Raw genomic sequence first — 27,386 nt, 5'->3', positions numbered from 1 at the left:
AGTAACAGTTTCCTGCTCATGAACAATTAAATGGAAATGAAATGATTGTCAGCGCACCAACATTTGATGTGCAGCGATTCAATCAGCCAATCACGTTCACGCGTCACATCATAAAAACACTTCATTTACAGCGGCGCTGGCAGCAGCCAACCAATCACTTTGTCTTTGCTTTGACTATTGACACTCGGCTTCCTCCAAGCACGTCTGGGGTTCCTCAGTGGAGAGCCTCGCAGATCTATGTTGAGCTCACTGATTAAGCAATGGCTCTTCTCTCCATTTCAAATGACAAGCTGCCAGGGACTTTGGTTTTAAATTGTGCAATTAGTGATCTGGCATGCTTTGCTTGGCTTCAGTCAGACTCAAATCCCAGTCCAGGGCCTCGCCGAAGCACAGTCGACAACACATACTCCAGGAGCATTTGTCAGACAAATTCATCTGAGCCTCCACTTCCACTCTGCTCTCTGAGCACACTAACCTCCCTCAAATGTCAGCCAGAGTATTTACCGTCTCACCGGTGGGTAAACAGTGGTGATCCGGGTTAGCTAGCAGCAGATTTACTGTGATTCTTCTCAATCAGAGCAGATAATAATTCACTGTTTGTTTACACTTGTGGTTTTTGTACAGATGCACAAAATTATGTCGAGCAGGCACCGGCCTCTGCCAAAAAGTTGTACCGCTTCTCACATCCGCGGCATTAAAGATGATCTATATCCCCGCAGTCATAAATTATAAATATATGTACATTTACAATATCCACCTGGGACTGCCTACAATAAATCTACATAATCTTGTTGGGTTTTACTGCAGCAAATATATGAATTAGGTTACTCATTTTAGGTTGCAAAACTACAAACCAGCCATCTTCCTGATCATTATGTTGGCTCCAAAATGAAAAGTGGCTTATATAACATAATTATTACTGTACTATATAAATAACCTAAGATTGGATAATATTGAGAACAGCTTAGATAATAGCCTTAATATTTAATTTCCCCCCCTTTGAAGTCGCAGCTGAGTACATTAAAAGTTCAAGAAGAATGTGCTAAAACTTGTCATCACCACCAAGATTCATTTGAACATGTATTTTTAATAGACTCTTGTAGGAGTCGAGTTTTCCACGGCTCTGAGAACTGCTTTCATTTCAGCACTAGTTTGTTTCATGTCTAACGCCGAGCATCAGGAATCTAGCATCTGACCAGCTGGGATTTAACGTGCCTAGCTGATAGATGAAAAACTTGCTAAATTGCAGAAAAAAAATATTCTGAATTGCAAGTACCTTTCCCCCCCTTCCTCCTGTTCCTCCTCCTCTAGCATCCAGAAGTACAGCTGGATACTAAATACCATCTCTCTGGTTGGCGTAAACGACAGTCATCTGCAGAACTGGCATGATCCGCCATTTATCACTGCTGTATTTGCTGCGGTAATTAACTTTTTAATGCTGGGAATTTTGATATCTATTACAAATTAGCACTATTTTTTTGGCGCTTCTCTTCGGGGACACAACAAACAGGAGACGTTAGACACATTAGGATGCAAATTTCCCCCTGCAGCTTTTGTTCTGTCGCAGTAACAACTGTTGGATCGCTGTAGCAAGAAGAAGTAGCCAAACAGGATGTTCTGACATTTATCCACAGCAGACCCGCGCATCAACGGCGAGAAGGGATAAAAAATCGTAGGAATCATGGCCTACAGTGTATGTCCCACTTTTTCAGTCGAGGCTTTCAAATCTATGAGAGTGATTTTACTGATGATCACTCCTCTCCCTCAGGAACAGGAGCTGTAAATGTTAACAACACAGAGTTTTTAGAATCTGGCACAGGCTGAAATCCCATCTCCTTGCCAATATATCTCCCTGCTGTTTAATATGTCTTGACCCTTCGTCACGGGCACTGATGGAAAGTAACTTGGTGCATTTATTTAAGCACAAACTTAAGGTATTTCCATTTTAATGTATATTTATACTACTCATCACATTAGATATTTTTTTATCTACCACTTTCATCTGAAAGATGTTGTTACTAATGACTTCAGAAAGGAGGATTTTGCATACCAAATATGTCATTTATAAAATAAAATGTATAGTTGTATGTAATGTTTCACATTTGGAATAACATGCATGCTTCAGCAATACAATGTCTTACATACATATTTATGCATCCATTTGCTGCACTTCTTTTTTATCTAAATTAACGTTTTTTTTAAAAACGTATTTATTATGTTGTTGCATTTTCTTTAGACCCACTGAGATGTGAGATAATGTGCATTAGAGTTGTGAAGTCATGACGTTTTTTTGTAGGCCTACCTGGAAATTAGCATAACAACAAGTAGCATTGGGGTTTTAGCATTGGATTTCGGAATATTGCCGAAAATAAGATCTTGGTCAAGCAAAAGTTTATGATACTTGCATTTTTTTATTCAGCAGGATAATCTCCACATATTAACTCCACTTTTAGGGTTGTTTAAGCTTAAATAAAATCGCCAGAAGTAAAAACCTTGTGTTAGGAACTACAACACAGTCAAATTACTTTTTGTCACCACCGCTAAGCTAACACCAGCTAAAGTTGTGATGCTTTCAGAAGTCTCATTTAGTCATTTGTTACCAACTGCCATTTTTAAGACACCTTGAAGCTCCAGCCATTCAGCAGGGGGGCATTTACTGACATATTTCATGTAAAATAACAACATTTAGAAAGTCTCTTAAGCTTGTGTTAAGAAACCAGAAGTGGTACAATGCTAATCATTTCTGGGTTAGGAATGATTCCTGCACGATTCTATATAGATAAATAAACTTGAACACTATTGAGTGAGGAAAACAACGTTAGAATAAATGTTGAATAACAGTCGACTACTATTGGGAATCACAGCAGGTGTTTTTTTCACGATGCCATCATGGCCCAAATGGCGCTGATCACATTAATTCATCAAGCGGCTCACAACACACAGACCATGATGTAATAACCCGAGCTGGACTTGTTTCCTCCTCATGGTCCCACCATGGCAGTTTGCATTTGTCCCAAAGCAAACATAGCAATTACAGGCGCTGTCAGTCACTGTCAGATGTGGCATCGGTGATCAATCCAGCCCATTGGACTCAGGACATTAGACATGAACATACATGCAGGGGAGTTAAATCCTCCCCGAGCTCCCCCGGCCTGCTGTTCAATCAGCTTCCTCCACTGGGATCCAATGGGAATCCATTTTGTGTCGCACGCTGCTGTTTATCCTGCTACAGCTCAGGAAACATCTGTCCATTTCAACCCACAACATTCTAAAACGAGTCCCCTTTATGCATAAAAACATCCGACATTTTAAAACAGTGTTTGACAATGTGTTTTGTGTTTTTCAGCCATTCTTTTCGTTTGTTTCCTGTGTTATCCTCATTCCGTTAGATAACTGGCCAAATGGGGTAAAGTCAATGGTTTTGATGAAATAAACATTTTTCCCTCAACCTATCCAAAAACACCAAAGGGAATGTCAGGTTTTGGTGTTAGTCCCTCAGAATGGCAAAGTAATGCCTTCTTTCATTAACTGCCATGTTAGACTGAGGTTGAACACCAATGCTACCAGAATGCATCGCAGCAGCAAACAAAGTAGCAATGTCCAAATTTTATATCACAATTGTAGCATACTGCATACTTTGATCTATTTTTAGTTCCCGAAAATCCCATGTGCTGCAACTTTCTTTTAATCCACAGCACTTGAAAAAATGTGTGCAAAGACATATGTCAATCATACTTTGACATTGGAATGTCGCTGGCTATTAAAATCAACAAATAGTATCAATGTGTTGGTAAAGGAAATGTCTATCCTCTCATCCGCTATTTTACTTGAAACGCCTAACCCTGAGTTCAAGGATTTCTGGCTCCCTTTTCTGGCACCTTTGATTAGGGAAATTACTCACTTTTACAATGAATGCACTACATATTCAAAGCCTTTAGACAACTTAGTATGCTAATTTGTATTTTGTGCCTCCATTGTGGTATTATTTATGGTTTAATGTTCAAAAAGTGCATTATTTTTTGACGAAGCACCTCCCAGCCGAGTCTGATTGGTTCTTTTCTCCTTTTGTGATTGGTCAACCACTTAGAGATGTGTCAGAAATGTCCGTTCTCTCAGAATGGAACTTTGGGATTGTAGTCTTTACAGACCATTTACATTCACACAAATCTATATTAAACACTACAGGAAAGGGAAATATAATGGGGCCTAAATGTAAATAAATTACTGTCTATCCATACATTTCTTTACATTGAATAACGAGAGTATACACATTCACACCTGTTATTACAGAGCCTTTCAGCTTTCCAAAACTGTTTGTTTGGCTGCCATTTAAAAAACATTAAGACCCTACAAAGATCCAACTGATTAAAATTTGATGAAATAATGTAATTGAAATGTGAAGGAGCAGGTTACAGCAACAGGTTTTTGCCCAGTATTTCACCAAAGGTCTCTCCAGGGCACTCTGTGAAGGTTCTGCCCCTCGAACCCAAGATGTGCTCAACGCGCCCCTGTTGGAATCAGCAGGAAATCAATAACTGAAATAGAAGTATAGAAGACAAGTGTGTAGAGCAGAGGGATAGATGGCAATACATGGTCATGAAATAACTCTTGGAGCACAGCGAGCGCGGCAGATGGATTGGTCCTCTGAACGGAATCTTAGGGTAGAGTTTTTTTCCGTTAAGAGCACAGTTATCACGGTGTCAAACCTCTGAGGATAAAAAGGCATAATAGCCCCATTCTTAACTTTATTCCATTGTAGCTTCTGTGCATGTACATTATTCTCATCCGCCCCCGTCGCTCTCGCACAGCACAACAGATAAAGATCTATAACTACCGTCTCAAGTCTGGAGGGAACCGGGTGGGGGGAAAGGGCTTTGTTGGGCTATGGGTCCCCGCCTGCATGGCTGCGCCTCTCACTCTGGCTTGGGTAAAGAAACAGCCATACACACTGACCTCAGAGCTGTTGTTTAATCATCAGGGCATTTTAATGGCTTGTCAGAGTAATGAAATATGGTTGGAGGCTACCTGGTGCAAACATTACGATAAATCCCTCTCACACAAGCCTACGCAGGGCTTAATGGTTATAAATCATCACTTTGGGGAGAGAAAAATGACAGCTATTAAATTAATGAATGGGATGATTAATTTTTCACATTAAAGATTAAAAGCTATGAGAGGTATCATCAGATATTTGAGCCGCCGTAAACGTTTGAAAGTGAGAGCTTATTTTCCGCACTTTACGACGCCCTCCGTTTTTTCACTGTCATCCAAGTTTCTGCCCCCTTTTTTTTTACCTCTCTTTTTCTCTGTGTGCTGGCTGGGTGCGCCCGCCGACACAGGCATTCCTTACACCTAATTTGTGCTCTTGTAAAAGTGCTCTGAGGAAAAGCCTTGAAGAACACTCATTGCTTGAGGCAGTACAGGACCCTCTCAGCCTCTCTGCAGGGGCTCCTCAAGGCTCACACCGACATTATTTCATACCTCTAAAGCTGTCATACCTACAGCCTTTCACAAGAAGAATAAGAAGAGCCGGCCAGAGGTACTTTGCCTTGTTTTTTTGGCCATTTTTCCTCCGTTGTTCTTGTCAGCTTTCCCCGGCTACATCTGTTCTTTTCGCTAGCGAGGCACTGATTAGTCAACTTTCTGCTTGGAAATGCATGTCGAACAAAGACACAATATAATAACACATGCTCACTGAGCTGGAATAAATCCCCATGTATAGACAAACCATGACAAGCTTTCTCTCTTCGTCAGATGGCTCCCAGGAGAAGGTGTGTTATTGCACATGGATTCCTAATTCAGCATTCATTTGCAGGGGTTGTTGTTCCAAATTGCAAGGTGAAAGATTAGCGGAGAGGAGCATAATTAGAGCATTAATAACCATACATGTTAGGGAACATAAGTAATTGAGTTTTTTTATGACAAATGGGAATGTAAACGAAAGGCAGGGGGAGTGAGGGGTTCAATTAGATATTCCAAAGCTGGGCCGTGTCTCAGCAGAGAGTGTAGGATTCTCCCACTGTTGCCCAATTATTTTATATGTTCCCAGGCAATGATAGTATTGCTTGTCCATCTGCAGCCTTCAAAGGGATATTCAAATCGTCTCATTGAAGCAACGGCTCCATTTGTTGGCAGAGAATAAAGTGTTGGCTCGGATGTTTTTTTCATCCGCTGAGAGCATAGCCAGGTATTTGTGCAGCTAGAGTTATTTACAAAGTGGTGGGAAATTTAAACCACTCCTCTGGCATTTCCCCGTGCCTCCTTTTCTGTTTTTTTTTTTCTTTGATTTCTGGCTTTTTGTGCACGTGTGTGGTGTCTTTTTCTGTTTCCATTTCACTCGCTGTCACTGGAGACACGCGTGATGGCCGCCCACTCCTCCTTCATGTTCTTCCAGCTCGCTTTTTGCTGTCTGCTAATGATCCAGGGACTCCAAATAAAGGGCCACTGAAACAAAATGGCCACCTTAGCTGCCCACTTATATCTCAACCCTCCCCTCTCGAATCAATTCTGACATTTCATTCTGCCCTTATAGAAGGTAATGGTGCATTCAGAGGTTGTTACCGATAATGTTGAAACGGCATTGCTCGGTTTCATTGGAGAGACGTACTGTAACCTCTGTAGGAGGATGGCTTCAGCTCCTCTGACTCTCTTTTCTTTGCCTTCCTTCTTATTGTTTTTCCTCTCATGCTGAAAACTGCGGTGTTTACTGGCTCAAATATCTCCTTTGGCACAAGTGGGGGCAGCGTTTTTCATTTTGTGTTAACAAGTAACCAACCAGTGTTTGTATTTTCCTCCACTCTTGTGTTCACACAACATGAAGTGAAAACAGCCTTTTAAGTCAGCTAGTCAATACGCTGTTTCTAATATATTATTTACTGCCTATGGGTAGTAGCTATATCAGAATGTGCTAAACAACTGTTTCGGTTTGCAGTCATAATCATGTAGAGAGAAATCACAGAGCCAGATGTCTGGCGCTCATTGTACAACATTTATGTTTTCCTCTGAGTTTATGTAAAATGCATCCTTCCCTGTTTTATTTATTCCCCCGTTTTCACAGACTTAACAATTAGTCAATTCCCAATCAACAAGAGAAAAGAAATTGCTTTTAATTACTTTTGATAAATGACAAATTGTGTTGGCATGGCTCCCTGCAAATGCTTAATCAGGTGCGGGGCGGGGTTGGAAGGCGTGCACCGGGAGAAGGGATTTCTGCTGGGATGAAATCAATGCGCTTTCTCTGCGGTTCACCGGCTGGGCTTCTGGGCAACAGCCAACCCGAGGCCTGCGAGGATACACAAGTCAGCAGAAAAAGCAGCCGCCGCACACCAAGGCGAAGGCATGCTGCTGTATGTGCCGCCCGACAGACGTATATGTGGGCCGTAATGCTCGCTCACAAGATTAAATGTTTGCAGACGTTGATGCAAATGCACATTCAGACACAATCAGCCACACAATTAGTCACTCTGACCAAAATAATAACATCACCGGCAGATAATGTTATTACTTAAATGCAATAACACCTGTCTAAATGTGTGTAATAAAACCTGGTGTACCTAACGTAATTAGAAAAAAAAAGCCCATTATAACCTTTCACATTGCTACACTCAGAGATTCATTTTTACACATATTTAATATAATAATATTTTGCTATACATGTTTCTAAGCAAAGGTATAGGGTGGTTGACAGGTTTGATAACTTTATGCCTAAACAGAGACCAAAACAAACCAGCACTCACCAACTGTATCTGGGTTAGCAGCCAGCAACCTATGCTAATTACAGTCCAAGTGTTCCATGAATGTCTAACTATTGTGATTCAAGAAATGGTTTTGTGAGTATGTCTGTTGTGTGACAGAGGGGTTGAATCACTTTTATTAGTAAATGTTCGAGGTGTTTTTCGACAGTGTATTTTTTTTTAACATTTTACGGAGCTGGACTGACCGTTTGTACTTGTTACTATCCTTGATGCTAAACTAGGATAATGGAATCTTGATTTCAGCTCTGTACTTTGCCACAAAATATTACACCTGTTGTTGTTCTCTAATTATAAGAAGGAAAGCAAATAAAAGTTGAAAAAAGTTGAACTAATAAAAACAGGCCGATTATGGCATTCCCAGTATTATCAGTGAGATGTACTTTAACCAAAAGTAAAAGTTTTGTATCTGTAATTGTGATCTCATGATGTTACAATAGTCAAATAGTAGTAATAGTTTGCATGGCGTCTTATTTCTTTTAGAGGCATTTTTGTTTTTGTTGAAATGTCCATCTAAAAAGCTAATCATAAAAAATATGTCAAACAAACGAGAATCAGATATTTCTGTTGTCATCATGCTTGTGTACAAATGATTTTTTGTTTCTCTCTGTTCTTTTTTACAATAGAAACAAATAAATAAAAGAAGGGATAAAAAACTATCATTTAAACAGTAAAAGCAGCAGAGAGATACAAAAACAGAGAGTTAATTGCAGGTAAAGGTACACCATTTACATAAATACATGATAAAAAAGCTGATCAATTGGTATTTATTGATGCAGTTTTTGAGGGTTGGGGTGTTCTGGTCTCTCAGAGTGTGTGTGCACACCATCAACTTAACTGCTCTGTGGTTGAACAGGCAAGGTGCATTGGACACCACAAAGCTGTTCCTCTCTGTTACTGTGGGTTCTTCTTGACCTCGCACTTCACCTCTTTCTACTCTAGTCCGTGTTTTAAGACACAATGTATTTCTTTGTCTTCCTGCAGGGTTTGTCAGCACCTGTGGCAGCAGCAGCGAGTTGAGTGACCCAGCTTCAGCCCGACCGGCTTTACCTGTACATGGAGACCCCCAGCTGGGCAGGTCAGTCTCTCAGAAACCCCTTTCAAACCCTCTTGTCCTTGCGTTGTGCTCTGTAGGTCCTCTCTGTTTGTGTCAGAAGTTTCACCCACACCTACTTTGTTTTATTTGGACTGGTGGAAAAGTTTCCTTGGTGGTTTGGTCCACACCTCATCGAAACCGAGCTTGAAATGTTAAATTATCCATGAGGATCAGAAAAATATCCGGTCAACAATCCAATCAATGTTATATTTTTTTGCGAATTCCTGCTTCTTGAAACTTCTTCATCCCATTCATGCAGACCTGCAACTGCATGGCCTGTTTTCTCCAGAATTTGATCGTCAAAGCGGTTCAAATTAGTTTTGGACATCAAGGACATTGGAAACTTAGTCATTAGTTAGGGTTATGGCTAGGTTCAGGGTTAAGGGTTAGGGTTAAAAAATGACTTCAATTGTAAATTGTATCTAATCTAAAGCCCTAATCATCAGATTGTTTGTGTGACCTTTCACAACTCATATTGGTTTATTCTGAATATAAACCACAATTAGTAAGGTTTGGTTAGCATTAGGCATATATTTAACTTATTAACGGTCAAGGAAATTCATAGTTTTTTTTATTTTTAAATAAGATAACAAAAGAAACCCACGTTGGAGTCAACTCTTGCTGATCTCCAGTGACTTCCCGCTACACTGGAGTGAGGTCACGTCGTACCTCAGGGTGTGTCAGTACACAGTGATCACTTTTGTTGGTGATTTCAGCTGCAAACCAGCAGTTATGTTGTGTGCAACACACTTCAGTTAGTCTTTATAGCAGCTTTTCACTCCTTCAACGACCCGTTCATCCAACAATCCAACACCCACTTTCTTCTTCAGCCTTTGCTCCTGACAGCCAAAGGTCATCATTCACTCAGGTGCAAGAGGCCTTTGTCAGTTAAATATAACACTAAGTTGTTTATGGGCATATAAACCACTGATGCTGTTGTTTTTCTTGGAAGGACATTCTGTTTTGTCTTTTTCTAGATGTTTTCAATTCCATCTCCACTCCCACACATTTGGAAGTGAGACAGTTTGGCTGTCTGAGCGCTCCTCATCTCACCTGGCTACGCACGAGAAGCCAAGCACTCACAAGTTTTAGGAAACGGCTTCACACCCTCTCGCTGCAGATGCACCCTCTCTGTAATAAAGCCTGTATGTATGCACGCCTTTCTCTCCCCCTATTCGGCCATATTGTGCTAATGTGTGCTGGTTAAGTAGCGGAAGACTAGAGAAAGACTCTTATCCATATGCCTGAGAGCCCAGGAGCTGGCCTGATCTCTCCCCAGATGAAGTCCTCTGCTTCCCTGCCCATCCTCCGTGGAGCCATATAGCAGGTGGCAGTGAGGATCAATGGGCCCCTGCCATTACCTCCTCTCCACTTCAGATCTCCAGCCCTATCTCCAGGGGTGGCCCGCGGGGCAAGCGCCGCATCTAGCTGCTGCACACCGGGAGAAATAGGGACGTTTTCCATTAGTCTAATTGCTCAGTTATAGTTCTATATTATTGCCGTGATCACCACTGTGGCTTGGTAATGATGGACCTCCCGTGCCCCCACGTATAGCTGGTGGGTGTTATGTCTCCCCCGTCACCACCCATTGAAACTACACTTGCAGCGGGTGTAGGAGGAGAGAACTTAATGCTTGGGAAGAAAACCGAATAATAAACAACCCAAAAAAGAGAAATGGCTCTTCAAATGTTTTGATGTAAGAGTTTAATCAAATAGCTGCAGCTATTTACATTCTCAACAGGTGCAGCATTCGGCTGATTTATGGAATAAACACTGGAGTTCTAGTGCTTGTTCATTTGCCTCCGCTAAAAAGTGGCAATATGGGGATAATTTGCAATAATTCGCTGCTGCTGTGGCCACTGGTTAAGAATGTTTATATAATCATGATATAATAAGAAAAATGAAAATGAGTTTTTCCCGCAGTTCAGGCCCTGTCAAACACAGCTCACGGACTCGCTAAATGATAATTACATTCCTCAAGTATTACATTTTACCCTCTTATATGCACGGCAAATGGGGGAGTATTATTTTCATTTTAAGGCGATATGACCCGGTATTATTCCCACATCTGAGCAGTACAGTAGAAGGTTCCCCCCCTCCGCCTCATCAGCGATTACATGAGAATACTTCCATCAGTCAGCTGATGAGGTGAGGAGTATAATGAATTAATTTACCTTCAAAGACTCTGCCTTTCTTCTCTGTTTATAATATCCTATTTGCATAACGCAGTGTTGGAGACATTGGGAAAGCTTTACTTTGAGCTTCTAATCGGTGCTGAATTTTTTCAAAGCTGACCTGTAGCTCTCCCCACAGGTCAGCACATAAACGCTGCTTCCTGTTTAGGATCTCCTCTCATAATGTTGCTGATTATCTCGCCTATTTTTCCTTAGAAACAGAAAATCCTTGGCAGTAATTCTTTTTTTTTTTCCTTTTCTTTTAATACTGGTATAGGTATTGATCTTAGCCTTTGCTGCAGGGGAGTATGTTCACTTAAAAGGAACACTGATGTAGCAGAGCTTATTAAACAAATAGGCCAGAGAACAAGGCCACAATCGCTTTGAATCACCAGGAAGGTTGCCCATCCTAAAGCACCGCTGTATCAAATATGAAACGCTCTGCTAACAAGGTGTGTAATCTATTTTAATCAGATCATATTTTATGAAACAAGGAGAAGGTTGAACTTAAGTAAGAGAGAAAGATGGAGATACTGTGGGGGTTGGGGGGGGTTTGTATTTTGAAATTGGATGTGACGGCCGGGGACCATGACTTGATTTTACATGCATGGCTTTATAATGAAGCCACGCCAAATGGTCAGTTATGGTTAACTTTAGGGGGGAGCTGGAGCCTTGCTGTAATGGGAGGCTAATTCGGGGGCCCATAACGCCTTGACAAGCTGCGGAGCGGAGCAGGAATATGGATAAGGATGTGCGTTAGAGGCTCTGGGGCTGAAGTAAAGGTCTGTATTTGTCTGCAAATTGGCGGGTTGCCTGAGGGTACAACAGGGACAACAGCGGCAGAGTGTGCACAGACATAAATACAATCCAGAAACACACTCAGTCACACTGAGAGACTGGCTAACTCGCTCAAAGTGCCGCACAGGAGTGACTTCCTGTTGTCATCGCAATTCAGTCCATGATCCTTTTTATATATCTTTACACCGGCGAGTGTTTTCAATCACATTTTTTTTTTTTTTTCTTGCGCCATAAATTGTTTCAGATCCTGTGACACTAGACTCAGTTATGAATATATGAATATATTTATATATATATATATATATATATATACACTCCGAAGACCTTAGGAAGCTCCACTAGCCAGACAAGGTAATGGATAGAGATATTATATACTGCTCTTGGAAGCACCACTTGTTAGCCCCGATTTTAATAATCATAAGAAAACATTTAGCACAGAATGTCTCCCCACAGCGCTGAAAAATATTTTCAATGTGGAGTTTGATCTTGACGTACAGTTCCAATTATTCCTGTTAAAAAAAACTGCTGTTGTAAATGATCACAAAGAGATATTATATATTGCTCAGTTAAGCAACACTGTAAGAAAATCTAGAAACAATTTAACACTAAATGCGTTAAATTGCAAATGAAATTGACAGTGTTATATAGTGTCTGTTCATCCTTAAAATAAACCCCATACTATTATGGTAAATAGTGCAGATATTAATAGATATTAGAACAGATGGAGAGATATTAGTCACTGCTCTTTGAAGCACCACTTGTTTGAAAAGCTTCCTGTGGACAAGGCCAGAGAAATTCCCCAGATATCAGTCACAGCGCTACAAGAAAGCGTTTAACACCGCAACGGTAACGATTAAAGATGGCATACAGTCCTCTTTTTGTTGTGTTGTGGTGAATTGTGATATCTACATTATTTAAGGCTTTTAAACCCATCCGTAGCAGCTCGGGAGGGGGTGATGAGGGGGAAAGGGAGGAGGAGCAGAGGGAGGAAGAGGAGGGGTGCATGCGTCTTTAAAAGCGAGATGGAGTGAGGGAGTGGGGCGGACGGGTGGCTGGCAGGATTGTGCTGACGGCAGGGCTTTGGTTCAGAGCATGCCCATTAGAGGGAGCCATAAATCCTGGGCTCTCTGGGCCGGGCTGTGTCAGCAGTCCACTGAATGAATTGATTTTAAACGCCACTGAAAAAAGAGAAAGTGCACGAGAGAGAGAAGGAGAGAGAGTGACTATTTAATTCACCCTCCGCCAGAGGCCCACACCCCGTTCCACCCCACTTCTCAATTCAGGACCGTCGTTGAAAAAAAAAGAAAAAACGGGGAGGAGAGAAGTCTAGAAACACTGAAACTGTCACCAGCAACAAGCCAAGGGCTACGCGGCCCCCACGCGTTTGATTAAAACAGGAGGGAAATACACAAACCAAATACATGATCTCAAACTCCATACAGCAGTTGTTCTTTCCCACCCCTCTAATCCCCCCCCCCCCCTACTTTTATATCCCAGCACGAGAAACGAGACATATCGTAAAAAGAGGAAGAAAAAAAAAAGGCGCAGCTGCATTTGAATTTCAAATGTGTTGGATTTTGAAATTGATGTATGTGTTTATTCATTTACGAGCAGCATCCATGTGTGCATGCATTTATATATTATCAGCAGCAATGAAACGCTGCATGGGAAGCCTGTAGCCTGTCTCTACCCCCTGTGTGCCCCCGCGTCTTTGTTTCCTCTTCGAACCGCTACGCCACCGTGTTATGTTCGGCATCGCAAAAAAATATGTCTGCAAACAGACACACGATAAATTGTGCATGAGGACCGGTTGCAGGCGGTCATACTCTTTCCATGTAAACACATTTAGTATCTGTACTGCCTTTGTGTTTGTCACACTTCACACCATCACTTTGACATCGCTGACTTCATGATGGAGTGTGAGTTGACAGTGCTGTGTTCAAAAGGCTCCAAGGCCGGGCTGAGAACATCCACCCTGTGTAAAACCTGCAATGCATCTAATATATAGTGAAAGGGAAATGCATGTTAAAGGGGCCATATCATGCTGTTGTTTTTTTTTCTTCTGTACCTGTAGTTAGTTATAGGAATGTGTGCATGTAAATGTTCTGCAAAGGCTAAGCTCTCAAAGCGTCTCTCCCATGCACTCAAACGCCTCCATTGTTTGATTCCATAACATAATGACCTCAGGATGTAACACTCAAGCTTCCATTGGATAGCGCTCAAACACATTGTGTCTGATATGCTAAGGGGCTGGGACTTGTCTAGGACATTGACAAATCACAACAGAGCCAGCAAGCTAACCAATCAGAGTAGACTGGGTTCTGGTTTCAAATAGAAGGTGAAAAGAAGTGCTGCAGCACATGCAGTATGAGAACATGTCACAGTAGAGGCAGAAAATACTCATGAAACACGGAAATGTGCATAATAGGGCCCCTTATGCTAAATGCAAAAACATAATTGCACATCAGATTCCAAATCCAAAACACCTATGACGATCCTGAGTCAAGACATAAAATATGTCTGATACACACTGTGATTAAGTAGGAGCGCAGGATTTATTACACTGAGGTTGTGCCAGACTGCTTTTAAGGTAGGGACACATTTTACTAGGTTTTTTACCCTGACGTGATGTCCACCAACTCCTGGCTTGCAGGTACATGTTTCACTTTCTGTTTGTCATTAATCGCTGGGCAGATAAAAACCTTGCTAAGAAGGCTAGAAAATCTGCAGAGGTGGTGACCATTTTCTTCGGGTTCATCCCTGGGAGCGACGTATTCTCTGCACGCGGTCTCATTTCAATCCTGGGCAATGTACCATTAGTGATTAGCAGCGCTTTAAATGCTGTAACTGTTAGCTTCTAATGACGTTTAGCCTTGAATCACTCATTTGGAAAACAAAAATAAAATTCTGCAACAAAATCTGTTTTCCAACATGAAATGATATAAAGAGGAGGGGAGGGGGGTTGGAGCTGGGGGGGAAGAGTGGGGGGGGCAGCGTCCTCTCCGGCTCATTACGCTGTTTAAAGAGCCGGCGCCTCCGAATCACCTGCCCAGCTCCACGCTTCAAACAAGCTCAGCCACCAGGGATCATACATCAACTTCTCCATCAGTCCCCCGGCTTCACTTTCTCTCGCCACCCGCCTCCCAACACACTGCTCGCACATACAACACATACAGTGGAAGAAATGGCATTCGCCGCTTGAATACTGATGTCACGCCTGCTACAGAAAGAATAACAAATTAGTTACAAACCAGCCTTATGTTGTTATGAATGTGATCATGAATTTAATGGAACGCTTCCAGTGGACTAGCAGCATCTGAGGCCCACTTCTTTTTTTTGGGCCTCGACGTTCTTACTGCATGGCTCTTCTGCATGTAAAAAAAAATACACTCTCTCATGCCTAATTACCCACGGGCTAAAGCATGAAGAGGACTCGCCGCATATTACTGTAAAGATTGCGAAGATATTTCACTTTGAAAAATGGCAAAGCACACAGGACTAAGGGCTTGATTACAAGGAGTGGGGCACACAGCCTCTACATGTTCCTCCCTCATTTCAATTATGGCTGACTGGAGGCACGGTGCTGCCATCGTTCTCAAATAAAACTAAAATATGATAAAGCTGAAGTATCAGGCCCGGGATCGCTGTACGCCTCGAGCCATGTGAGCCGCAGATAGAGTGCACGTAATTACAACATTTGCCAATATTCTTTTGACGGGAGGTTCAATGTAGATATGAGTGAAAAGGGTGCGTGTGTGTGCGTGTGTGTGTGTGTGTGTGGGGGGGGGGGGGGGCATGAAGAGCCTTCATGACATGATAAAAAGCACATTTCATTTTGACTTCCCTATGGATAACATGAGACATGCCTGCAGTACGGCTGCCACAGCTCTCCCCTATGTGAAAGCGTTGGGTAGCGGTGTTATTTTTAAGTTGTGAGATCATTACTCATGTGTAAGATGCATGAGCTAAGATAGAGGATCTGCTGTCATAACAGAGGACGACGAGCACTGGGAACGCTGCAAAACAGCGCGTCGCTGCCAGTTATATGTTCCGTGAAAAAAAAAAAGCATTCCTGTGATTGAAACAAAACCCTGCGGAATGGCGTCTCAACAACAGAGCCAGCAGAGAGGAAAGAGGACAGAGGAATTTGCTTCGAAGCATATTCCTTTATTCAACTCATGTTTGCCCTTTTAAACGCTGCCCTACGCGACCTCCTACAGCTGGAGGCGATGTGTGATGTGGCCGGTTTCTCACCATGACGCCCCAACAAGGTTGCTCTCCTCTGGTTCCCAGGTCCCCCTCAGTGGCCTCAGCTCCCCGGGTGGCCGCGCTCCGGCCTCTGTCGCGTCAGTGTTAATAACAGTCCGGCGTGTTCACCGCAGCTTCAGTGCAATGCGGGGTCAACGCATCTGCAGACCCCGGATTTTTGGAAGGCAGCGTCGTGCAGAGTCTCCCGCCACACTGTGAGCATGACAATGAATTTGAATCGACAAGAGGATCCAAGCACTTTTAAAAAATCTTCAGTGTTAATTGCTTTGAGAATATTCCCAGTTCAAGCACCATGTCAAGCTTGGAAGATAAACAATTCAGCAATTAAATTGAGCAAAAACACATATGTTTATGAAATGTGTGTTTGGGGACCCAACCTGAGTGAGTATCTCGTTATAAGTCCTCTCCTATGGCTTTGAGGAGCTCCAAATGAATAGCACCGGGGTGGCCGATAAGAAGAAGTATTAGTTAGATTCAGCAGTTTCTTCTTCTGTTTTATTTTGAGGAAATATAGATTTGAATTAAAGGGAGAAAATCCTTTAATTATGCTAAAGACTAACATTTATAATTCAAACCTTCAAAGAAAGAGATTGATGCATTTGTTCTGAAGTATATCCCACAATTTTGTATAATATGCTGTATTATATGGATTGAAGAACATAATATATCATTCTGTAGCTTTGATCCTTCTTCTTAAAAGTGAAAAAAACAACCTTTCTGCTCTTCCTCTGGCAAGGTTAACTGGAGTCTTTAGAGCCCTTCAGATGAAGAATCTCAGGCTCCTTGTAGATGTTTTTTTGTGTCTTTTTTTATTTCCTGGACAGTTGAAGTAGCACCAGCACCTGCTTTTCAAAGTGAAAGAGGAAATGTTTTGCAGAGGGAAGAGCCTCTGCAGCAAAATCAAGAACAATTCCGCCCCCTTCACTCGCCACAGTGTGGGGGATTCAATCAAAAGCGTGCCCTGTGACCTGTGCTCCGAGAAACAAACAGCCAGCAGAGTCTCCAAAGACCAAAGCCATCAGAGGAGGGCGGCTTGTGTGCAGCTAAATCGTGGCACCTTTCTGAAAGCTTCCATCATAGAAAAATTGTTAGTTGTCGCAGTGGAGAGTGACTAGCATGGCGGTACATTGATACATTGATGCAGTGAATGCCTCGGACAGTGCAGTAAAAGTGCTGAGGTTGAAATTAAGCTGTTATCTCTGGCATGTATCACTAGGGAGGCAAGAAGCAGTGGTGCAAAGGCAGCAGCCTGTTTGCTTTACTGTTATTGCCTCTGCACGTCCTTCCTCGTCTGACTCTCCCCCTGTCCCGACATTTTAAACGCTGCTTTGTTGTTTTTGAAACGGTCAGTAAGACTTTAAAAGACATCAATCATCTCTTAATTGTAATACATTTTATTATAATGCTTTTTGGGCTTTCCCCTTTCTTGTAGTGTGCTATACAGCTTGTTGTGCATTTAAATGGTCTGCAAAGGCTAAAATCCGCCCCCCCCGCACTTAAAACGCCTTGATTGTAACATAGTGACATCATTTGTAACAATCGTGCTTCTAGTGGCTAGCGCTCTAACACATTGTACGTGACAGGCAAAGGGCCGGGACATCTTGACCAATCGCAATAGAGACGTCCAGCTAACCAATCAGAGCAGACGAGGCTCTGGTTTCAGAGAGACGGTGAAAAGAGACAGTATGAGAAAATAAAGACATTACCAGAAACACACAACAACATTCGGAGGCCTGATACGGTCTGCCTTTTACACCGTGAGAAAACATAATTATTTCCCTTTTTTTCACCCAAAAAATAAATTCATTGGCATCTTAGAAAATGGGTCAAAGTTGTGTTTCAAAAATGAGAAAAAAGTTACAGTTTTTGGTGAAATTTGTAGTTTAACTATGTATTGTTTTCTACTGGAAAATTCTGCTCATTAGTGTTTTGTCCCCATTTCTGTCCTCGTGTTACGAGAAACTTGCAGCAGGAAACAAAACAACTTCCATTTGGGTCATTAAATTGTGTTACCCAATGTTTCCCTTTTGTGTGTATATTTCAGGGAAACTGTAATATCTGTAAATGATGGAGGGAAGACTGCCTACCATAACATTACTACAGCCTTTATGGCTAATACCCTCCTTAATGTTTCATGCAAACTCCTTTCCCTACCCATTGTCAGTACATTTTTGTAGTACCAAATCCATCAATGCAAAAAATCACCTCATACTTATCACAAAATCCCTTTGGTTTAATATTTTGTTCCAACACATCCATTCAGATATACAGTATGTGTTTATAGTTGGTAAGCCTCTCTAAGTTTTAACAATAAGCTTGTATGTCTTTTCAGGCACTATTCCTTCCTTGTAAAATCAAATACTGTAGTTATGTTTTGCAAAGTTTAACTGAAGGATACTAGATTGTTAAAAACTGCACTTGTCTGTAGCAGACTAGGCTCTGGTTTCAGACAGAGGTTGAAAAGGTAGGACGAAGCAGTGTTAGAAGGCACAAAATACAAATGTGAACCTTGCTAATGATCATAGTATGTCCTCTTTACATTTCTATCTTGGTTCTATTGGTGACTGTCTTCCATTTGTCTGTCCATTTGAACATTTATAGCAACTACTTTACAACAATTAGCAGAAAGAGTGCAGTGTTCTGCCAGTGCTAGCAGAGAGTCAAAAGCCCTTCCAATAGTGTCTTATACTTCATTTACATTTTACTTATGTATCATGTTAATGAAAAAAAAAAGTAAAAAAACATTCTCTAAAGAAGGCGCTAACTTTTCACATGACTGCCACTTCAGTGGCATGAGCTAGAGGCTATAATAGACTCATTTGTATACAACTGAGGTAAACAAATGTATCACAATTAATGTGACAATGACGTATTAATGTTCAAAATGCTGCACATAGCACCTTTAAAAACCCCTTTCAATGCATATTATCATAAATTAGACAGTGAGTAATACCCCCAAGGCACAACAATTGGTTGATGTGACAATGCAAGATAAAAATCAACAAATTGGTCTTTAAAAAGATGAAGCCCAGATACCGTCATTCAGAACGTGGCCTTCTGTGCTCTCAGATTATCTCAACATGTGAAGGGCATTATGTTTTTCCCGGATCCCTGAGATAAGTTTGCTCGTTAAAAGTTCAGGACGCTAGTACGTCATATTTGTCTTCCTCCGGTGCAGTGAGTGAGGGGAACATAGGTGGAGGTGCTGGTTCTGTCACGCCGCGTTGACACCCCCATGAGTAATCTGGTGCATGATAAACAGAGGGTCGAGGTGTCACGGGAACACCTCAGCGACTGGCACAAGGGTAATTACTCTTCCTGCGTGGGTGCAACTCAAAATTTTTGAACCTTTTCTTTCTCCAATCATACTTGATGGATTGAGTGGAAGAGGGCGATCATCTGGTTCTTAGCAGGCTCACTGAGCGTGGTAGGCCTCTGTTGATTAATGATATCTGCTGCAAGTCACCAAAAGCGGAAATTAAGTATTTCTGTTTAAATGTAACATTTGTCTCCTTTGCTGGTGTTGAGAAAGGCATTTGTCAAAATCCCCGGGCTTTGGAGAAAGGTGGATTTCTTCTGGGAGCATGCTGGGAATTATTCCCTGCTTGCACATTAATGGCATTCAGTGTTTCTATTTCACTCCTTGAATCTACTTTTCACCCTTTAACCTTTTGAGATGTATTTTGAATATGGGATCGTTGGTAAGCTATGTGACAGTTTAAGCAGACTTTTCCAGAAAGGCGAGGAATGACCTTGGCTGTATGAAAGGAAGTGATTATTGATGGCATATCTGTCTGTGGTTGGTCACATGGGAGGGGTTCTGGTGGTTTCACTGGTTGAGTTGGGTTACCATTTTTCTCCTGATGGCAAGCCCTTCCGTGCTGGAACAGAACATACTCCGGCTCCTGAGGAGACTAATGGTTACAGGGCCTGGCCATCGTCCAGTGCTGCCCCAGCCTCTGCCTCTCCCGTCGCTGGGATATCATTACCTCCAATGTGTTACATCAGACTCGCTTGGTCAGGCTCTGAAACAGTCAATACTCCACAATTTAGAAAATCAGCCAAGTTTGCAGAAACAAAGAGGCAATATCGGAAATAAAGACGGATATATAATCTGACGCCAGGCATTTTTTCATGGTGGGTGAGTTATTTGTTGTCCGGAAGGTGGGGACGCGGCGGGGGCTAGAGGGGAAGGAAGGGAGGGAGCCAGGGATCTGTCAAGGGTTAGAAGAGGTGGTCAAACGGTCTGAATAAAAGCGCAAATCACAGCGCCCAACCACTGACCCTCCCCATCTCATACAAGCAGCCTCTACTTTTTCCATCAATGGAAATCTAATTGCTTGAAAAGCGATCAATGGAAACTAAATTGGTTTTGTGTGGATGCGCGCATGGAATAAGCTCTGAGCTGTTTTAATGTGTGTTTGGTTTTGCATCTTAAATCACGGTAATATTTGGAGTGGGCTCCCCCGCTCTCTGGAGGGGGTAAACTTTGGTAGTGTTGAGACACCGAGGGGAGAGAGGCACTCAATCAAGCTCCTAATAAAAATCACGGCCTTAATTGTTTCTCCAAACTCATAAATCGTCCGACTTAATGGGTTAATATTAAGACTTATACAAGGACGGCGGGGCGCTTGTTTCAGAGCCGCCGCGAGCTCCTCCTTGTGGAGCTGCGACCACTGATAACCCTCTAGTGATCTGATATGACTAATCCCCTCTAATCCTTAATACACTCCTTAACATGCTCCTAAGTGACAGCAGTCGATATGGGTGCACTTCTCTGTCTTATCGCTGATCTCTTTGTCTTTGTACACTCTCTGCAGTGAAATTCGCTCTTCCACTCTTCCTTTTGACCGGCACATCTGCATCTGTGTCACACACTGTAGCTCTGAGCGCTTTTAGATAAGCCAAAAAAAAAGGATCTGAGTTTTGAAACACTTACTTGTGGGGTTACCAAAGGGGAAAGTGGGGTAAGGGGAACGGTTAGAGAGCCAGGACTTCTTTTCTACCGCAGTTTCCGAAACTACTGCTCCCCCCCACACTTGTCATTCCCGGCGGACAGCTAGATGGACTGCACAGGAGGACGGGATGTGGCTGGTGCCCGCCGCTCGTGTATAGCCTTACCCAAAGAACAGTCCCAGCAGAGTAATTTATTGACAGCATTGAGATGTGTTTCTGGCCAGGTGCTTCTCTCAGCCATCCCTCAGGTGCTTATCTATCAGTTATCAGTGCAGACAGAGCACAGACCCAGGTTGTATTTCTGTCTGCTATTGTAATTACATTGTAATTGATCCGAGGGTGTGTGCTTGGGCAGTGCCCATGCAGTAACTTTGCAAAGGGCTTTCTTTTTCTCTAGTTATCTGGAGAAGTGCTACAATATCATTGTAGGCACAACTTGTGGAGTTTGTTTTTTATTTTTTACAACCTGCTGTGACCGAAATCTTCCCATAAAAGAAAAAAATAGTGATTGCATGGCAGACACTTAAAAGACAAGATCAGACTTCTATCGAAGTCATAAAATGGACAAACAAACAAATGTTGCTATATGCATCATTTATTTATTTTTTACTCAGAAATGCTTACATGTCGATATGCGTTTTATTGGAATGGATGTAGATCCTGCGCATCAGTATGTTGGCAGCCACTCTCCAAACAACAAACAGCAGCGTTTGTGTATCATTCCAATCACGCATATTAACCAGCCCTCGCCTGCCCATCAATCTTTCCCCGCCGCCATTTTGTAAATTGATGCCGAAATGATGTTATAAATGATGTTTGAAGATATCCCCATGCTGCCCTGCATCAGCAGTCTGAAGGGCCTATCAGATGTTCTGCGCACACATCTGTGAGCCGCACTCACCTCCGGGAAATTAGCAATCAACCTTTTAGCAGCCAACACCTGTATAAGGAACACAACATTTCCCCCATCCAGCCGCTCATAATGTCAGGTCACACACTCTGCGCGCCCGTTGTGTAGAAAACGTTATTGTTGCGTTGATAGTAATTTCACATACCTAATCAGTGTCGTGGCACGCCATTTGCATATGGGCTCCTTGTGTGTAATAACAACAGCCTTGGAGCGACGCACGTGAAAGCGCCGTCGGTCTGTGCTGTTGCAGCTCTCCAAGCTCTTGTGCAGTCTAATGTAAGTATGCACGCTCTCCCTCATGATCCCTCATTTATCATTTTGACACTGGCTACTTTTTTGAAGTGGAGAAAAATGTTGCAGTCAGCTCTTCCTTTGGTCTCGGAAAAAAAAAAATGTGCGAATGAGTGCGTGTGCGCGTGCTTTCCCACTGCTTGTGGAAGATAGAGGAGAAGAATGTATGTGTGTGTCTGTGTATGAGTGTGTGCCTGCTATAGTATTGTGTGTTTGTGTACATGCATCAGTATGATTAAGGAGCAGGGGAACATGGCACTGGCTATTTACTGCTGATAAACCAGAGTGTGCATATGTTGTTGTGTTGCATTGCAGGATTGTTATTCTCATTCTGATGCCCCATCTATCCTGCTTTTATGTAAGACAAATGATATCCTATTTTAAGAAGCGTGTTGACCTGATGCGCGTAAAAAAAGAGTTTCCAATTTGATATAATACAATAACACAAACATTTTAGCCAGCTAGTGCAACCGCCCAGTGTCGTTTAAGCTCCTTCAGTCCAATAAAGAAACAGTGATTTGCTGAAATCCTGACATTTCCCTGAGTTGGAACTAATTTCCTTGTTAACTTGCATCGATACATATCTGTACAGGTATCTGTATTGATTGCCATGAAGTCAATTCCTGACATTATGATCCTTCTTGCTGGTGGAGAACCTCTGATAAACAGTCTGATCCATCTAGCTGCACAGAGGGATAATGTTACTTGGCTTTTCAGTTGTGCATGTGTGCGTGTGTGTGTGTGTGTGTGTGTGTGTGTGTGTGTGTGTGTGTGTGTGTGTGTGTGTGTGTGTGTGTGTGTGTGTGTGTGTGCGCACGCGTGTGTGTGTGTTGGGAGTGTGTCGTGGCAGGTTACAAATGAGTTTGTTTGTGTTCTGGCCGCAGAAACCTTTTACGCCCAGGGCTGTGTGTGTTGTGTGGGTGGGTCTTGGTGAATGTGATAGAGACTAAGCATCTGTGTGTGTGTGTGTGTGTGTGTTTGTGTGTGTGTGTGTGTGTGTGTGTGTGTGTGTGTGTGTGTGTGTGTGTGTGTGTGTGTGTGTGTGTGTGTGTGAGTGGGATGGTTATGAGTTTGCCTTTTGAGTGTTTTTGCCTGTTGTTCCCACCCTAAGCCTTATAGCTTCCTGTCCAGTCGGTTTCGATCCCCGTGCTCGCGCTGAGGTCAAGCAGGTGACCTATTGGTAAAAGTGCCTTGCGTGCCAATAAATGCCTAGCAGTATTAATCACATAGGAGCCCTCACTCTGTGAAGAGGTCAATGCTTTAAAGGGCACCCAGAGAGCTGCCTAAGACTGAAATACAGCCTGGGCATCTTTCCGGTTGAATGTACCAAAAGTTTTATTAGTTCCCTCAATGAGGTCAGTCTGCCCTGCATAAATGAAATCTGTCGATATCCCATTATAGGCTTTTGGAAGTTGATTGTGAGGCATCTGTCAGATGCATATTTCATTCTAAATTTAGTTAGCTGGCTGTAAGTAATGCATACATTACCATCGGCTTATTTCCCAGTGTACACGGCTGCAGAACATCTGTTTTTCTATTAAGTGAAAGATGAAATATTAATCCAAAAGCAGATCTTGTGCGAGTCAATCACTGCCAGGCCGCAGTGACAGCTGCTGTGAAAGTAACACCAACATGTCAGGTGTCTGCCTCGATACATCTGATCACGACGTCAACACACACTGTAGCTCAGAGCCAAAACATGAATGAGTTCACCCGGATCAAATGGACTGTTTTATTAACTGGGTCGATGTAAGCTGGTAATTGGAGAGCGGTTACAGTAAGAGAAATGAGGTGTCGGTTTGGTCCAAAGGAAGACATTCACCTCAGTGATACAGTTTAGTTTGAGCTGTGAGTACACACAGGTGGCAAACAAAATAAGAATGTATAACTTGGTTGGGTTAGCAATGAAAGAAGCACTGATGGCCATGTTTTGTTTTTTTTAAAGCAAAATTAGGAATGAGCATGAGCAAAGTCATTGCCATGTGCACAATGGCCTTTTATCAGAATCAGAAATACATCTATTACACGGACAGAAATGACTATTTTTGACAATAAAATTGAAAATAAATAAAATGTCATGCAATACAATATTACTTCTAAATATAAAGGCTTTAGAAGTAATTATGTGCAATAAAAACATTATACAAACATAAGAGATAAAAAGAAAATGCCCAATAAAAGATCAAATTGAAATTAAATAATAAAATAAAGTGCCACCATTTGGACTTGCCAGAGTTGAACAGTCTGATTGCAATCTGAGAAATTACTTCCTGTTTGCTGGCCACATGCAGAAATGACTTCCTGTTTGCTAGCCACATGCAGAAATGACTTCCTGTGGCGCTCTGTTGAGCATCTTGGTGGGATGTGTCTTTCCCTGAAGCTGCTCTTGTGCCTGACCAGCATGGAGTCTAAGTTGGTGGGAGACATTGCGTACGATGATCCGTAGCTTGGACGGCATCCTCCTCTCTGACAGCGCCTTCAGAGAATCCAGGTCCCCCCCACAGCATCACTGTCCTTCATTATAATTCACACAATCAATATGATAAAGACTGTAAATGTTCTTCTTTCCTTTCTGCCTGCTGATCATGATGAATGATAAAAAAAAACGGTTCGAAATAAAGACTTTTGGATAAGAGGATTTCTAATGAACTGCATGTGATGTAATGTTAGAGAGGCCCATGGCTCCTTTTCAGGGTTTCCCTTTCTTGTAGTATGTTATTTAGTTTCTGATGCATGTAAATGGTCTGCAAAGAGGGTGTTTCTCTCCCAAAAACCCTGCCTGAAACACCTCTATTGGACTCTATTTTTTTCTGACTTAAACATGTCACAGTAGAGGCACAAAAAAAAAAGAAAGTAAATCATCTATCTTCTTTAAAACAACCTTAACATACAAAACAATGTTTGCTCAGTGAAAAGAAAAGTCCACAGACCTTTGGAAAGCAGATCCTGCATTAATCACTAAATGCACCGTCTACCCAACGATTGTATCAATCCACTCGATGAATTCATTGAACAAACAGAGATCCATACTATGCAATTATTGCCCCCTAAATAGCCCCTGTGAATACTTGAAAAGCTAATTGTATGTCAATACCGCTCAAAGGTGAATTCTATTGACGTGCGCCATTTGAAGAATTTTGTATTTGACTCGGTTGCCAGGTGACGGGCACTAGACCTTGGCTGCAGGCAGCTGTATTGAATGTTTCTCATCTTCTGGAGTAATTTGCATTGCCATGTTTATTTTAAGATGATGTGAAATGTTGTGATCTCAAACAATAACAGCATACGCGTCTTGCATTTGAGCATTAATAAATCATCACATGCAACATTCATCTGGAGAGCGAGTTCAATTAGACGATTCAAAAATGACACCACTTCTGCAGCTTCGACATCGCTCGTTAAACCAGGATGTATGCAGCGGAACATTGCTTTATTAGGTTATGATACAAAAGCAATATCAGTTTAGGGCACAGAACAGTAAAGCAGTGAGGAATCCACAATTTGATAAGAGGCCCGGATTTCTGATGCTTACTGTATTTTCAGCCTAACAGAAACTGTGTTGGTATGAATGCAGATTAGTAGTTGTTACAAACAGCTTCTATACGTCTCGTTGTTTTTTTTATATCATAAAAGGAATGCAGCAACAACATTTTTCTTTTGAAATGATACAATTGTGCTGTGTAGAAGGCTGCAAAATCTCAGTGTATCCTAAAAATATGTAAACACTGAAAATGTGTTGAATCAGTGTGTCAGATTGGATTGCTACATGAGAAAAATTAAAACAAATATATTCAATTTTAAATCCTTTATACAATTCACGGCTTTAACCAAATACATACCCTTACTTTTTGTTACCTTCCTCTTTTCCGATCCTTCTAAAGGTAAAAAACACATATACATATTTCTAGAAGACGAAATAACATGCTTACAGAGCATTGTTTACCACATGTGCAGTGCTGAAGGTAAGTAAACAAAGCTGGGAGGGTTATTTAAAAAAATGTATTCCATTTGAAAAAAAAGTCAGTAACTTAATGTGAGTATCAAAACATACAATGTATGTAACCTGATTACTTTAGGTTACTTTTGGATAACTGTACCTCAACATGTAATGCATTACACAAAAATACAAGAAAAAATAAGTAATGCAACATTTATTTAGACAGACAACGATGTGACCTTAGATGAGAAGAAACCAAGATGTTTAGTATCAAAATAAAGGATGTTATTTATTGGAAAACCTTCCTTTTATTCATCATATTCACAGTTTAAAAAGACAAAATACGATCTGAGCTGACAGAAAGTGCTAGTATTTTAGTTTAATACATACGGTTAAGCTCACGCACACTATTTTATGAACATAAGAATAAAAACATAACAAACTGAATACAAAAAATAACAAATGAACCAAATAAACTGAAAACCATGAAGCCGATTCAGGCAGTAGGCGTACAGCTTACAACCGAAGAAATAAAATATGCTTTTCTTTTTAACATGATTTTCTTTGTTTTACAATTTTTAGACATGTAACAGTAATCTGATTACGTCTATTTTATGTAACTGTAAGGGAAACTGTAAGTCCCATTTTTTTGTATTCTGATTCCATCATCCCGTCACATGTAGTCCGTTCCTCCCCAGGCCTGCTATTAAAGCCTTGGCATTATGACCCACATGCTGTATCGGTGACTCCCGTTGCTACGAGTCACACGCCCCGGCTGCAGTGTACGCCCCTTCAGATTTCCCTTCAGGCACCCAACTGTGTGCCGACACAGGCACAACTGTCCTCTCTTGAGCTAAAGATGCTTGGACATTAGCATACACAGGTTGTCACGAGCAAATGAATGACAAGACTTTCATCTCCCTGTGTGTCAGCCTCGCTTAGCGGTGACACGGTTCAATGTGCCCGCAAAGTGCCACTTTGGTTTGCCTGTGGAACCGGCGTACGATTGAAACCCTGCCTCGCAAAGATTACTTAATAAATAGAATAATTTCACCATCAATATGATCCCAGCTTTGAGACAATGTCAAAAGAGAGCACGAAAACCACCAATCTATATTTGTTATGAAACTTTGCCATCCTCCCGGTGTCGTGTGCAGCCATTTAAACCATAATGAAAGATGGAGGTATGTTTTTTTGTTTTTTT

The 27,386-nt window shown here is 41.8% G+C and overlaps 1 protein-coding gene across 1 annotated transcript in view; it reads left to right on the top strand.

The window, feature by feature from the left end:
* The window catches only part of LOC134878571 (RNA binding protein fox-1 homolog 3-like), a 393,703-nt gene that overhangs the window by 195,086 nt on the left and 171,231 nt on the right, over positions 1-27,386 (top strand). The window contains exon 5 of the mRNA XM_063904677.1: positions 8,736-8,829. Within this exon, the coding sequence (XP_063760747.1) occupies positions 8,808-8,829 (22 nt within the window). The 5' untranslated portion in view covers positions 8,736-8,807. The remainder of the gene's footprint in view (positions 1-8,735; positions 8,830-27,386) is intronic.

Source organism: Eleginops maclovinus, chromosome 16, assembly GCF_036324505.1.
Source record: "Eleginops maclovinus isolate JMC-PN-2008 ecotype Puerto Natales chromosome 16, JC_Emac_rtc_rv5, whole genome shotgun sequence".
In the NCBI taxonomy this organism is placed as follows: domain Eukaryota; kingdom Metazoa; phylum Chordata; class Actinopteri; order Perciformes; family Eleginopidae; genus Eleginops; species Eleginops maclovinus.
Note: the sequence above shows the minus strand (reverse complement) of the source record. Positions and strands in the feature narration are given on the sequence as shown.